General features: G+C 51.3%; 4 protein-coding genes across 4 annotated transcripts; 1 reads left to right on the top strand and 3 right to left on the bottom strand.

Annotated features, from left to right (window-relative positions):
• Positions 1-953: 953 nt before the first annotated feature.
• On the bottom strand, positions 954-4,157 carry LAESUDRAFT_724214 (glycoside hydrolase family 5 protein). Its single transcript, XM_040908565.1, has 12 exons — positions 3,746-4,157; positions 3,570-3,697; positions 3,477-3,519; positions 3,140-3,424; positions 2,917-3,079; positions 2,782-2,869; positions 2,460-2,722; positions 2,296-2,406; positions 2,179-2,240; positions 2,059-2,128; positions 1,752-1,999; positions 954-1,696 (listed from the first exon to the last, which is right to left on the bottom strand). Exons 1-12 carry the CDS (start codon positions 4,039-4,041, stop codon positions 1,057-1,059), a joined length of 2,397 nt encoding a protein of 798 aa, XP_040765938.1. The 5' UTR covers positions 4,042-4,157; the 3' UTR covers positions 954-1,056.
• Positions 4,158-4,695: 538 nt separating this feature from the next.
• LAESUDRAFT_697734 (uncharacterized protein) lies at positions 4,696-6,905 on the top strand. Its single transcript, XM_040906319.1, has 4 exons — positions 4,696-5,139; positions 5,503-6,091; positions 6,144-6,206; positions 6,254-6,905. Exons 1-4 carry the CDS (start codon positions 4,890-4,892, stop codon positions 6,615-6,617), a joined length of 1,266 nt encoding a protein of 421 aa, XP_040765937.1. The 5' UTR covers positions 4,696-4,889; the 3' UTR covers positions 6,618-6,905.
• A 38-nt stretch (positions 6,906-6,943) lies between these two features.
• LAESUDRAFT_811665 (acid protease) lies at positions 6,944-8,837 on the bottom strand. Its single transcript, XM_040914331.1, has 10 exons — positions 8,553-8,837; positions 8,472-8,499; positions 8,293-8,421; positions 8,131-8,242; positions 8,053-8,078; positions 7,820-8,003; positions 7,624-7,757; positions 7,450-7,568; positions 7,348-7,392; positions 6,944-7,293 (listed from the first exon to the last, which is right to left on the bottom strand). The coding sequence occupies exons 1-10, from the start codon at positions 8,811-8,813 to the stop codon at positions 7,102-7,104; spliced, it is 1,230 nt and encodes a 409-aa protein (XP_040765936.1). The 5' UTR covers positions 8,814-8,837; the 3' UTR covers positions 6,944-7,101.
• A 1,019-nt stretch (positions 8,838-9,856) lies between these two features.
• LAESUDRAFT_811664 (acid protease) lies at positions 9,857-11,850 on the bottom strand. Its single transcript, XM_040914330.1, has 10 exons — positions 11,490-11,850; positions 11,404-11,431; positions 11,216-11,344; positions 11,055-11,166; positions 10,974-10,999; positions 10,741-10,924; positions 10,548-10,681; positions 10,364-10,482; positions 10,265-10,309; positions 9,857-10,212 (listed from the first exon to the last, which is right to left on the bottom strand). Exons 1-10 carry the CDS (start codon positions 11,751-11,753, stop codon positions 10,021-10,023), a joined length of 1,233 nt encoding a protein of 410 aa, XP_040765935.1. The 5' UTR covers positions 11,754-11,850; the 3' UTR covers positions 9,857-10,020.
• Positions 11,851-12,628: the final 778 nt, after the last annotated feature.

Genomic DNA, 12,628 nt, shown 5'->3' with positions numbered 1-12,628 from the left:
GTGACTGGGTGGCTGGATCATGGGCGCTTGGTGGTCATATGGTAGACACAGTCATATCCGCGATGTATGTGGTGGTATTGTGCTGTTTGTCTAAGCATCCACTTTGTAAGACCAATATGAAGGTTGGCGTCCCAATAACCGCTTGTGGTTGCTGAATGATGACTTTATTGGTGCAAAAAGAAAGGTGCCACTTAATACTGTGACAATGACTTTCATTCTAGTAATCTTGGTTAGAATGACTTCAGTAGGGAAGTAGAATGTAGGCATAATTACACCTTTGTCTGTTACTGGGTATTTTATACATGTGATGGTTTGGAATTCAAAAATGTATGATTACATTTAACAGCACTCAAATTCTAAATGTATTTGGTGAGTTTGAAAATGGTGTCATTTCTTAAAATATATGATTTAAATTTCTGCCTCCAACATATTATATGCAAATACTTAATACGGAATGTGGGAAGGAACCATAGCAAATTGAGATCACAAAGGCAAAAAACCTGTCGACATTTGCTAAGCATTTGCCACGTGTGCAAATCGCTTCATGTCTGCGGTGTGAGTGTCCACGATAAAGTTGGCGCTGGCATGATCACGGGACTGACACCCTGAGGGGAGCATCGCCTGATAAGGCAGCCGTAGTCGTTAATAGTTGCAGGCATATCTTGATTGATCAACGCGTTGAGATAGTAGTATCGTCTATATAATCATCCCGTCTTTGAAATGTTGTATTGAGCCAGATGATCCAACATCACCTAGTCATATAACCGTTTAGGCCCAGTCTAGCAAACGCCACTGTCATACTCAAACTCCAAATAATCAGGGAGCACCGGCCCAAAATAACCTAGATACAGAGACCATGCTGTTGATGCGCTGACTACTTAGGCCGAAGTCCCGATACGACGGTGTTCTTTATCGATACTTGTTAGCCCATCAGTGTGCAACCTGTGAGACTTCGGCAGACTTGCATGACATCTATATATATATTATATTGGTGATCCTAGAGCAATCAAAGTCCCACACTAAACTCCAGCAGTTACATCAGTAAATCGGAGCACGTCAGATCTTCCCAAGCAATTTCGATATAACGACCATCACAAAAATCGCCAAAATGATAATCCCAATAGCAGCGAAATGAGGCCCGAAATCGGTCCAGAAGCTGTTCACCTCGAACGCGCCCTTCAGCCCCGGTTTCACCGACACGGCGATGCGGTGGCGCACGCCAGGAGTCATGTCGTCCGTGGTGATCGTCAACGTCTGCCGATCTTCGTCGTACCTATACTGATCTCCTTGACCCAGTCCCTTCACGACGACCCGCCGGCCTTGCGCGATCATTGACGGCAGGAAGATCTCTGTGTCCTTACTGTTGAGTAACGGCCAATCTGTCAGCGGCGGATCGTTGACGCCAAAGCTGGGGTTCGACACAGTCTCCTTCGAGCTCCAAGGGACGACCCACTCAAACGAAAACTCTCCGGTGTTCATCTCGTAGTCAAAGCGGATAGGCACCCCGGCCGTCTTCGCGGGATACGGCCGTACGATCGCACGGAGAATGCGACTGCCGTTGTCTAGCAGGGAAGACGTCTGCGCATGGTCCAGCCAAGCACCCGTTAGGCCACGTCGGCGACTGAACCACGAGAAGTTCTCTCCGTTCCAGTCGTCGCCCTTATGGTCGTCATTATCTGGGTTGTAGTTCCATAAGCTGGCAACGTCGGAAATTCAGAACCGAATAATGTACACGGTAGCAGACTACGCACGTGAACCCGACCAGGGACCGATCCAGGGCGGTGATCATCGCGTCCATCATACGCAGCTGCCAGGTCCAATTGTCCGTCTTAAACGCGTCTCCTTTGTTCATGTCCATGGGTACCCCACACTCGCCGATGATGACCGGCCTTTCTCCCAAGGACCGATAGCCTGCCTCGACCAGATTCCGGATCTGGAGCGAGAAATTGTCCCGAGCTCCCTGATGACCCCAATAGAATCCCTTCAGCGGGAACATGCCCTGTGAGACAAAATGTATACTTAGTCGTCTACCATGCAATACAAGTGCGAACGACGCACCCTCGAGAGCCCTTGCACGTTGGCAGTGAAGTCCCCATATGATTTTGTGAACAGTGCATGCAGATCGTACCTGAACGGCTATCAACAAGCGAGCTTTTGAGAGCGTTAAGGACAACTTGCCAGTGAGGAGTGAATACCATGTTCGAAGATTGGCGCTCAGGCGTCCACGAGGAAGGACAGAACTGAGCAGGAATTAGAGGCCTCAATTCCGAGCAAAAGTCCACTCAGCGAGCGTACCTCATTCGGTATAGGCTCCGCGAATATGAGTTTCTCCGAACTGGAAACGCTCTGAACACGCTGCGTCCACTTCTGAACAAATAGGTAGTAACAGTCCGTGTACCAGTCAATCTGACCAGGCCCCATCAGTAAAGCCTTTCCATTACTTCCCGTAGGACACTTACCTTGCGCCCGGTCGTCGGATCTTTCACAAAGTAGTTCTCGCGCAGAACGACACCCTCGTTCTTCTGCTTGTCCCAACCCCACACGTCGTGCATCTGCCACAAGCACTGCCCACGCGTCGGCCCGTCATCGCGCCACGCCTTCTGGCGCTTCGTATTGATGACCCCCTTCGACGTGAGCCGTGTCGGCACTGGGAATGAGCGTGTCCAGAAGCCGACCTCTGTTGGGTAGCCGGCGCCGAGCATGAACGACTGGAAGGCGGTAGCTGCGGGACGTTGTGAGCATCATGTCGAGGGATAGCAGTGCTGGCTACGGGCTACTCACGGACGTGCCCGAGGTGGAGATCCGTGTTGTAGTCGAACGCATGCATCGACTTCAGCTCAATATATCCTCTGTGAGGTTCGTTCATGATCTGCAGAAGTCTTAGTAGACTTTATACAGATCAGGCAGGTCAGGTACCTCGAATCCCAGCACAGCCTCCAGATCACCGACCGCCTTCGCAACAACTTCCCACATGTTGAGATAGGCCGTCTGTAAGAACACTTGTATGGAAACTTCCTCGCCTTGCGGATCCTTGACCTTCAGCTTCGGCGCAAACTTGTCTCCTGCCCAGAAGCACGTTCTACGTTGAATCAGCCGACGATCTCGTAGACTTTCGAGACTTGCATTCTTCTGCACTCACGCCATCGTCGCTGCCGCAAGCTTCTGATAACCACACGGCCAGAGGCCTCGCTCGTCCTCTACGTGCCCACCGCCCTTGACACCCTTCAGCCACGCTGCGCCGGGCTCCTCGAGGTTGTGCAAGTCGAAGCCTACAGCCTCAAGTGTCCACGCGGGGGCGCCCGAGCCGCCAGAGTAACGGGACCAGACGTCCTGGTGCAGTACAATGAACGCAGTCATCCCGTATTGAGGAAGGAGCGAAAGTAGCGAGCGGATGTACTCTAGATATTGCGTATCATAGATACCGCTAGAATCAAACGATCAGCGACGTGCATGTGCAGCTGTGAGTACGTCCTTACGGTCCTGTATGTTCAACTGCTTCCCATGTGACAAGGAAACGAACTGCAGGAGAATGAGAGATGTAACATGCATCAAGTGCATTCCTTACGCACTGAAAGTCAAGCCCCATCTGCGCAACCTCGCAAAGTGATCGTGTGCCTCCTCCAGCGGAAATGGACGTCCGACAAATGTAACGTCGGCATGGTTAGCTGGGAACGTGTCATGATCGTGGTTCATCGGTCTGTCTCGCGTTAGCCTTCAGCTGCAATCATAAAAGCAAGTTGCACACGTTTTGCAATTGCCAGCAAGGTTAACACCACGGAGGCTGCAGACCCGTCCTTGAGCATCAATGAAATGACGGCCATGTATTTTGAGTTCGCCACCTGTGCCTGCGGATGACCAGTCATGCGCAGACGGTGGTGAGGTATTCGGAGATGGCGCGCTGCTTGCGACACTAGCAGGAATGTGCAAGGGAGACACAGCCTGCTCGGAACTGTCCTCTGACGAAGCGGGCTCTTGGAGCACTTGAGATCTTTCCGGCCCGACCATAACGAAGGATGCCTCTGACTCGCTGCCAGACAGCATGTTCAATTGACCGAAGAGACTGGTGAACGAAAGAATAAGAGTTGCTGAAATGCTGGCGGTTATACCACACACATCTGCTCAGCGGCTTGCACCAGAATACGGTCCGAGGATTCGTCTGAGACGGTAGGTGAAGGGACCGAGCTGGCCAAGTCTCAAAAGCAGATAGTGGACAAATTGGCAGCTGCAGATTGCAAATAAAAAGTGCTTGAAAGTGGTCGCCAAGATGCATCTGCAGCAGGAGGATAGGCTGCGACTTGGCTGCGAGACAAATTAGGACTCCACACGTGACTGAATGAAACAGTCCAGTCAAATTCAAGTCAGTAGTAGGAGAATGTATTAGATAGCCCCGATGCTTACGGGTATAAAAACTGAAACTTCCCATGGGGATGTGTGATCGCAGTGTCAATACAGCTCATGGAGATTTACTTTGTTGATTCGCACTAGATTCGCACCATGAATGCTCAAGAGGATATGAAGAAAACCCAGAAGTCATTATTGGGATGCCGCTAATGATATAAAATATACGTTCTGAGTATCGCAATAAACTGCAATGCAAGGCGGGCTGGGCCACCGCACGTGGCAGTTGCGATATTGGGCAGTAATGGTATGTAATGGGCAGGGTAATCCTAAAATATTCTCCTCCATCGCCACCGTCAGGCCTCCAGCAGACGTTTATCTCAAATACAGCAGAGTCAGCCCTTCTATGATGATGATTCCTCTCGAATCTTTTTTCTCCGCGTTCGGGAGACTTGACGCTCGACGTGACTTCAGTTGGAATTAGACATGTTTCTCATCAAACGAAGCGGGAGGATGCATTGTCACGGCCACACGCTTTCCTCATACTCCTCATGACCTTTTGGGCACTTTCATTTTTTCGGCCTATTGCCTCGACACACTTCCGCCATCTGGTCCGTTCTCAGGTCGCGTCAAAACGATGTATTGGAACAGCTCATGAGGTTGAGAGCACGAACGTCAGTCATGCCAGGTTTATTGCGGAAGCACCAACCAAGGCTAAGTGGCACGATTCTGGGCACGACGTTGAGAAGGGAGGGACTCAGGCGACGGGGGATGACCTTGACTCTTTGACGGAGGGCAAAGGTGTGTTCTTATCCTCAGATCTTGGCTAAATCTTCTCGCCGGTCGCGCAAGGCGTTATGGGCCACAGTCGTCGCAGCATCCAGCACCTTTACGGATGCTAGCCGATATATGTTTACATCTTGCCAGTATTGTCCCCGCTACACTCAATCCACTGCTCGACGTCATGTATCACATCCAGTCTCGCTTTGCGTGGTTGTATGCAGTGTTGCTTAACGCATGCCATCAAGCTCGCACAGAGCATCGAAATATAGACGACAGATTTTGTGGCACACGTCTGTCTACCTAGGTGTTCCATCCTTGGATTGAGCGCATCCGCATTAATCAGCTGTGTACATGAGGCCTGGGACGCTGATCATTTCACAGGCAAATTATCTCCAACCTCATCACATCTGTTCAAGCTCATTCTGCCTCTTGGCCCCTTACGAGCACAAATCAATTCAACAAGCCAGAATCAAGATCGTACTGTTCCTACAAAGCCACCGCCACCGACCATATTCCTCTTACACCCCTCACAGCCGCTCTCGCACGTCGCGCGGCTCATACTCGCCTCCCTCGCTCCAGCGAGGCCCTCGGTGTCATTCCGGAGCAGGACACCCAATGGTAGCACGTTCTCGTGGGCAGGCTCGACCGACGTTGGCCACTTCATCCGCGATGCGGCCCGTGCAAGCGAGTTTGAGATCTGCATCGGCGAGGACGCAACGGGTGCCGTTCCAGACGGCCAGAACGTGCAGGCGAGAATTAGCGTTGAGGTACCGTCGTTTGAAAGCCGGACGCGCTTTCTTCGCCGCCGGCTGGTAGTGGTCCAGGAGGAGCTCAGCAAGATGGAGGCGCTTAAGCACCAATGCGATATTGAGGCGCGCCGCGGCGCACGGAGAATGGCGATGGGTGGCCTTGGCGCGCTCGTCGTATACTGGGGCACCGTCGCGCGGCTGACATTCTGGGATTTTGGATGGTATGGGACATGTGGGTATCGGATTTTCTTCTGTGCTCACATCTCTAGCTAGGGACGTTATGGAGCCCGTCACATACCTTTCCGGGCTCTCAATGGTGATTATGGGATACCTCTGGTGAGCATCTTGCAACGTGGCTTTTACCCCCTGCTGACGCCACACAGGTTCCTTTACCAGGGGCGGGAGGTGTCCTACTCATCGGTGCTGCAGCGGAGCGTCTCCACGCGACGCGAGGCATTGTATGAGGCACGCGGGTTCGATATCGAGCAGTGGCTCGAGCTCGTGGGCGAGGCCAAGGCGCTGCGCAAGGAAATTGACAAGATCGCGGAGGACTACGACGAGCGGCTCCATCAAGAAAAGCAGGAGGAGGAGGCCTCGCACACGCAAGAGCAGACAACGCGCGAGGAGGCGGATAGCTTGGCACACGAGTTTCAGGGCGAGGTTGACACGGACAAAGCGTCGGCGGCCGCGGATCCTGAGGCCAGCAGGGACACGGAGGCAAAAGCTGATGGTGAGAGGAAGCTGTGAAGTGCTGTTGCGAGCGCATGAACTGTGGATAAGTGGGGACGTTAACGGACTACATAGTGGGGCTTTCGCAGAAGAGCACCCATTTGTGGTATGTAGGTTGCATAGCATGTGTATAGCGTGGGTGCGGCCGCCTTGAGTGAGTCGAGTTCATCTCTCGCTTTCGCTCTGAATGGGTGCTGCACGGAGTGCGGACGTCCTTGCGGAGACCCGAGGAAACGTGGGTGAGGAAAATCTTTGCAGTGGAGACAGTGCTCCTCAGGACCTTCTTTGTGATATTCGACAAATTAGCGCGCTTTGATGCTTTATGCAAGAAAGAGTGCAAAAGTCGAGTATCATGACAATGTCATTTCCGATTCATGGATCAGAACAAAGTCAGTAACAAACGAGTCACTCAACCCGTCCTCAATGTCCGTCAAAGCACTCCTCCAGGCCGGGCCACCGCCTGTCACGCGAGCATTAAACCAGATCCAATTCGGTCTCCCGACTAGTTTGTGGTAGCAGTCGTGTACTCCGTCGTCGCGAAACCGACCTCGCTGCTGCCTGAGTTGTATACGAAGTAGAATCGCTCGAGGAAGGTCATGCCGTTGATGAACTCGAAGCCAGTTTCAGCATCGTCACCTAGGTCACTGATGACAAGGTAAATCGAGTCGGCGTCACCGCCGATGTACGTGTTCAGCTAATCGCACGGGAATAAGTCCATCCATCAAAGACCTTGATCATCACCACTTACTGAACGGGGCCAGATTTGGGCATTGGCTGTGAGCTCGAATGATGTCTGACGACAAGATGTTAATGAAAATTGCTCAACGCTCTGGGAAGGGACAAGACATACCCCACCAATGGTGAAGTAGACACTATCGAGCTTGTCGTATCCCTCCGAGCTAATCTTGAGGAGGCCAGTGTTATCGTCGTATGTCGCTCCGGTGTAGCTGACATATTTCTCATAAGCCGCTGAGCACTCGAGGTAAGCCAGCTATCCAGGACAGAGCCGTTAAAAGCGATTTACAGCTCGGTATGTAAATGAGAGTAGTTCCAGTATCAGCAATACCAGCTTCAGAGGACATGAGTGTCTCTGAGCCATAAGAGATGGTTTGATCGACGCCAACGTAGTAGCTAGCAGGGTACGTCGACGTTATCGGCCTGATGTAGAGCAATACCTATCAGCCAGTCTTCAAGCACTCTCCATCATATGCGGGACGTACGTGTAGGTTATGTCGCCTGCGTACTTGCTGGTGTCGACACCTCCGAAGGTGATCTCTCCGTTGGTATCTGACGTGGACGTAGTAGGCTCAAAGGAGATGCCAATTTCTTCTACGCCAATGAGGCCTTGTGTATAGGCATTCTGGGTGACGGTGGCAATGCACTCGTCCTCGTTACTCAGAGTTCCTAAATTAGATGTGAACGGCTGCATTGGCATCCGCACCTTAGCACATACCGCATGTGAGGTCTTCGGGACCAAGACTATGATATAAATGAGCATCGAAATGCCAGATATCAGTCGATGTCTACATACCCCAAGATCCCATCGACACCAGAGAAGCCCTGACTCTCAGTTGCGACTCCAATAGACTGATTCGTGACGGCGTATCCAGAAGTAAGCGTGACCGTGTCCAGGTACTCATTGCCTATTGACAGCATCAGCTAGCAATAAATTGATACGAAAGAATACACTTACCAGAGAAGCTTCCCGAACCATAGGTGACCGAGACAGTCTCACCGGTGGACTGAGATGAGCTAGTGGCCACATAAGCCTGGTCGGCGCCAACCCAAGTGTTGGAACTACCGGTGTCAACGATAAGGCTGTCTAGCAACGTATGTTGGTTGCCGGACAATACTATGTACGAGAATGCTCACAATACGTGGCAGGATCGCCGACGCCGATCTACGAGCACAACAGTATGAGTCGTAGATTGTAGCATGACACAGACGACTTACCGTCGCAGTATATTCGACTGCTCCATTCGTGGCCGAGACGTCGAATAGTGTCTGTGCCGCAGTCGTCACTGCATCACAGGACATGCCGCACCCGCATTTCATGTAAGCGATTCTCGCCTTATCTAGTTGCTTCAGCGTAACACCGCCTGTGAGGTTGAACTTCCTGGTAAATGGTATCGAGATGGGAGACTTGTCCCGGCGGGTGGGATTAGCTGCCACCGCCAGGACACCAAATAGAATTAGAGAGAAGCGAGCGAGCATGATAGATGGGTGCCGGTATCACACTTGGGCGGGAAGAGGTGTGGAGCAGACCCAAGCATTATATAGCTCCGTCGTGTGTGCGACGACTTCGTCTTCGGCGGAATATCGCTCGAGTGACGGAGGGGCATGGCAGAGAAGTCGAGTGATGTAACGGCTCGGAAGCAGCGTGCCAAGTACCAGCGGCATATATACGGAGTTTGATCCAGCTCAATCAGTTCCTATCTGCTGTCGCCCTGAGAAAGATAAGTTCTCAAGAGATGGAAGGGATGGCGGAAATGAACCACGCAAGACGTTGCAAGGAGTAGACGTCAAGGTCTGAGGGCGATGACACATGTAATTTCCACACCACCATAACACGCCCAGAGTATCAGCAGGCCTCCTGATATTGCGTGGTGTATATGATTTCAATTTCAGATTGGCACGAATCACGAGGTACTCACCACAAAAGGAACTCGACGACACAAGTAAAGTCTGGTCTTGTGAATCCTTGTGAAACAGTGAGATCCCTAATTCATTGAGTGAAAGACGGTGGGATCTGCCTGATAGCTTTCGGTTTTCGCATCCGAGCCTCGTGCGGTCCGAAACTCTGCTTCTCAGCACAGGCGAGATCACCCCGAAATCGCACTCGAGCTCGAGTGAAGGTGCTTTAAACAACGCAGAGGCAGAAGAAACGGTAATGGAGCGTAAAGCTCTCAGCTGCGAAATCCAAGCTATCAATCTAGTCCCAAAGAGGACATTTGACATGCCTGCAATGCAGCCATTAGAGACGCGATGCATGGATTGGGAGAATACATTCACGGCATGTTGATCACTTACCGCCGAAGTCGAGACCTAGATAAGGTTGTGAAGCCACGCATGGCAGTCCTTTTATCTCGCTCACGAGACCTGCACGCATAGCTGCGTAATGACAACTTACACTTACTGCACACGGTCATGCATCTGATAGCCTGGATAATGAGTTTGGTTCCCGCAATGGACAGGTTTGCGCTCGACAGATAAATGTAAAAGGTACGCACAAAAATTGTTCCCGGGACAATGTGCACCATGCTAGAAAATGAGGGACAAGATGTATAAAAATGCTATCAGATGTGCGCGACAGCCAATACAAAGTGATTCCCTTTTGATTTACCCTTCTCATTTCGCAATGCAAGCTTTGCACAAACCCTCACGATCCCCATTGCATTCAAGGGATCATCCTGTTCTCATCTCAGTTGGTGGTAGCATCCGTGTAGTCGGTTGTCGCGAAACCGACTGTGCTGCTTCCCGAATTGTACACGAAGTAGAACCGCTCAAGGAAGGTCATGCCGTCAATGAACTCGAGCCCTTCTTCGGCATCATCGCCCATGTCGTTTATGACGAGGTAGATTGAATCGGAATCGCCGCCAATGTAGGTGTTCAGCTACATGAATTGTTAGGACGGTACAAGGCAGACTAGTTGAGCGCCTACTTACAGAGCGAGGCCAAATCTGAGCATTCGCCGTGAATTCAAAAGACGTCTGCGGACGAGTTGCACGTCAGCTCTCATCAAGGTCATTGAGTAAAGAGCTTACCCCGCCAATAACAAAGTATACACTGTCAAGGCTATCATAGTCAGACGAGCTGATCTTCAGCAGACCGGTATTGTCGTCGTAAGTCGCGCCGGTGTAGTCGACATACTTGTTGTAGGCAGCTGGAAAGCGATCGCATCAGCCGACCTTAAACGATGCCGCTAGGACGTATAGATGCTACACGTACAGCTCGGGAGGTAGATCAGGGTAGTGCCAGTGTCAGCGATTCCAGCAGCGGAGGACATGATTGTCTCGGATCCGTACTGGATCGACTGGTCAATGCCGACGTACTCGCTGGCTGGAGAGCTTGAAGTGATGTCTCTACAATTGATGCAATCAGCTTGAGGCTCAGCAGGTCCTATCGTCGTTCAGCTACGAACATGTATGTGATGTCTCCGGTGTACAGGCTCGAGTCAACGCCACCAAAGGTGATGACACCGTTGGTATCCGAGTCGGAGGTGGTAGGCTCGAAGGAGACGCCGATCTCCTCGACGTCAATGAGACCCTGCGAGTACGCATTCTGAGTGACAGTTGCAATGCATTCATTTTCATCGCTCAAGGTGCCTGAATCCAAGATCAGCTGCAAAGTACGGCCAGTATTAAATACACATACCGCAGGTGAGGTCTTCAGGACCAAGACTACATTGCACACATGAACTTTCATGGCTAACTGGAAATTTCAAAAATGACTTACCCCAGAATACCATCAACACCAGAGAATCCCTCAGCGTATGATGCAACACCAATTGATTGCTGAGTAATGGCGTATCCAGATGCGAGGGTGACAGTATCAAGGTACTCCTCACCTATATAACAATTAGGGGTGATATTCCCGCATATGATTCGATGACTTACCCTCGAAATATCCAGAACCATACGTGACGGAGACACTCTCGCCGGTGTCTTCAGACGTACTAGTCACTACATACGACTGACCCGCACCAACCCAAGTGTTGGAGCTGCCAGTGTCAATGATCAAAGTATCTAATCACTTTCACTATAAAGTTGTGTTCGTCAGATGGATCGTTGACAAAAATGCTCACAATCAGTCGCAGGATCCCCAACGCCAACCTGGGTTACAGGATGGTCAGTTATGCCACGAGGGTCCATGAACACCTTGACTACGTACGCTGGCAGTGTACTGCACGGCTCCATTCGTGGCGTCGACATCGAACAGCGTGCTCGCGGCAGTCTTGATGTCGCAGGCTGTTCCGCTGCCGCACCCAGCCTTGAAATGTGCGATTCTTGCCCGGTCCATCTGCTTCAGGGTGGCACCTCCCGTGGCATTGAACTTCCTGGTGAATGGAATACTGATGGGCGACTTATCGCGACGGGCGGGGTTGGCCGTCGCCGCGATAGCACCGAAGAACACCAGAAATAGGCTGACGAGCATGGTATACGGAGGTCAGTAGTGCGCTTTGGAGGAAAAAAGAGGGCCGCCGTGCTCTCTTTATACCTGAGGATGCATGAATCTCGTCGTGACTAAGGGCATATGATACCCGCGATGACTGAACAGCAAGAAGCTCGGAAGACGCAGGAAGTCCGCCGTGCGCCTGCTGCAGGCCGGTAAGTACCGCGCGCACAGATGCTGCAGGCACGATGTCCCTGTGCATGAAAATCTATAATGGCTTATCACAGTCGTTAAGCGAGCGATAAGAATGGAAGCGAGCGGTCGTTCGCACCTGGAAGACCGGAGTCACACAGTTCAATGACGCACATCCTCACATGTCCTGTGGGCCGAGCATCAGTACCTGAGTGCCTTTCAGAGACTCCAAAAAACGAACCGTCAAATTCAGCATTGAACTGCCACCGATACAAATCGCATCATCACAAACAGTCTTTTGCCAGACACTGCGTTCGATAGACTTTCATGATACGACACTCGGCTTCCAGTAGCTCTACAGTGAGAGCAAGGCTAAGAGATAACGGCATTATCTCACCTGAACTGCTATGTATTTCGCTATTTTTATCTCCTCCATGCGTCCACGCGGTTTTTCTAGGCACTAATTTTGTACATCAATTGAGACTCATCAGTGCTCACGTATGCAATATAGCTTTTCGTCTCGTAGGACATTGATCGCTCCGTGGGTGCTTGTTTCGTGAACGTCAGGACTTTTCAACATCAACGCTCAGTCGCGAAGTCGGTCCAGATGATTTCAAATATCTCCCCAACGATGAATCTGACAGAGGCCTCCAACTTAATATTGTACGTGCGGCGGAAGGCAGCCGATGAGAAGCGGCGTGGGGATGGTGTGCCTGATCGTCTGA

The sequence above is a fragment of the Laetiporus sulphureus genome, assembly GCF_001632365.1.
Source record: "Laetiporus sulphureus 93-53 unplaced genomic scaffold LAESUscaffold_12, whole genome shotgun sequence".
Lineage (NCBI taxonomy): Eukaryota > Fungi > Basidiomycota > Agaricomycetes > Polyporales > Laetiporaceae > Laetiporus > Laetiporus sulphureus.
Note: the sequence above shows the minus strand (reverse complement) of the source record. Positions and strands in the feature narration are given on the sequence as shown.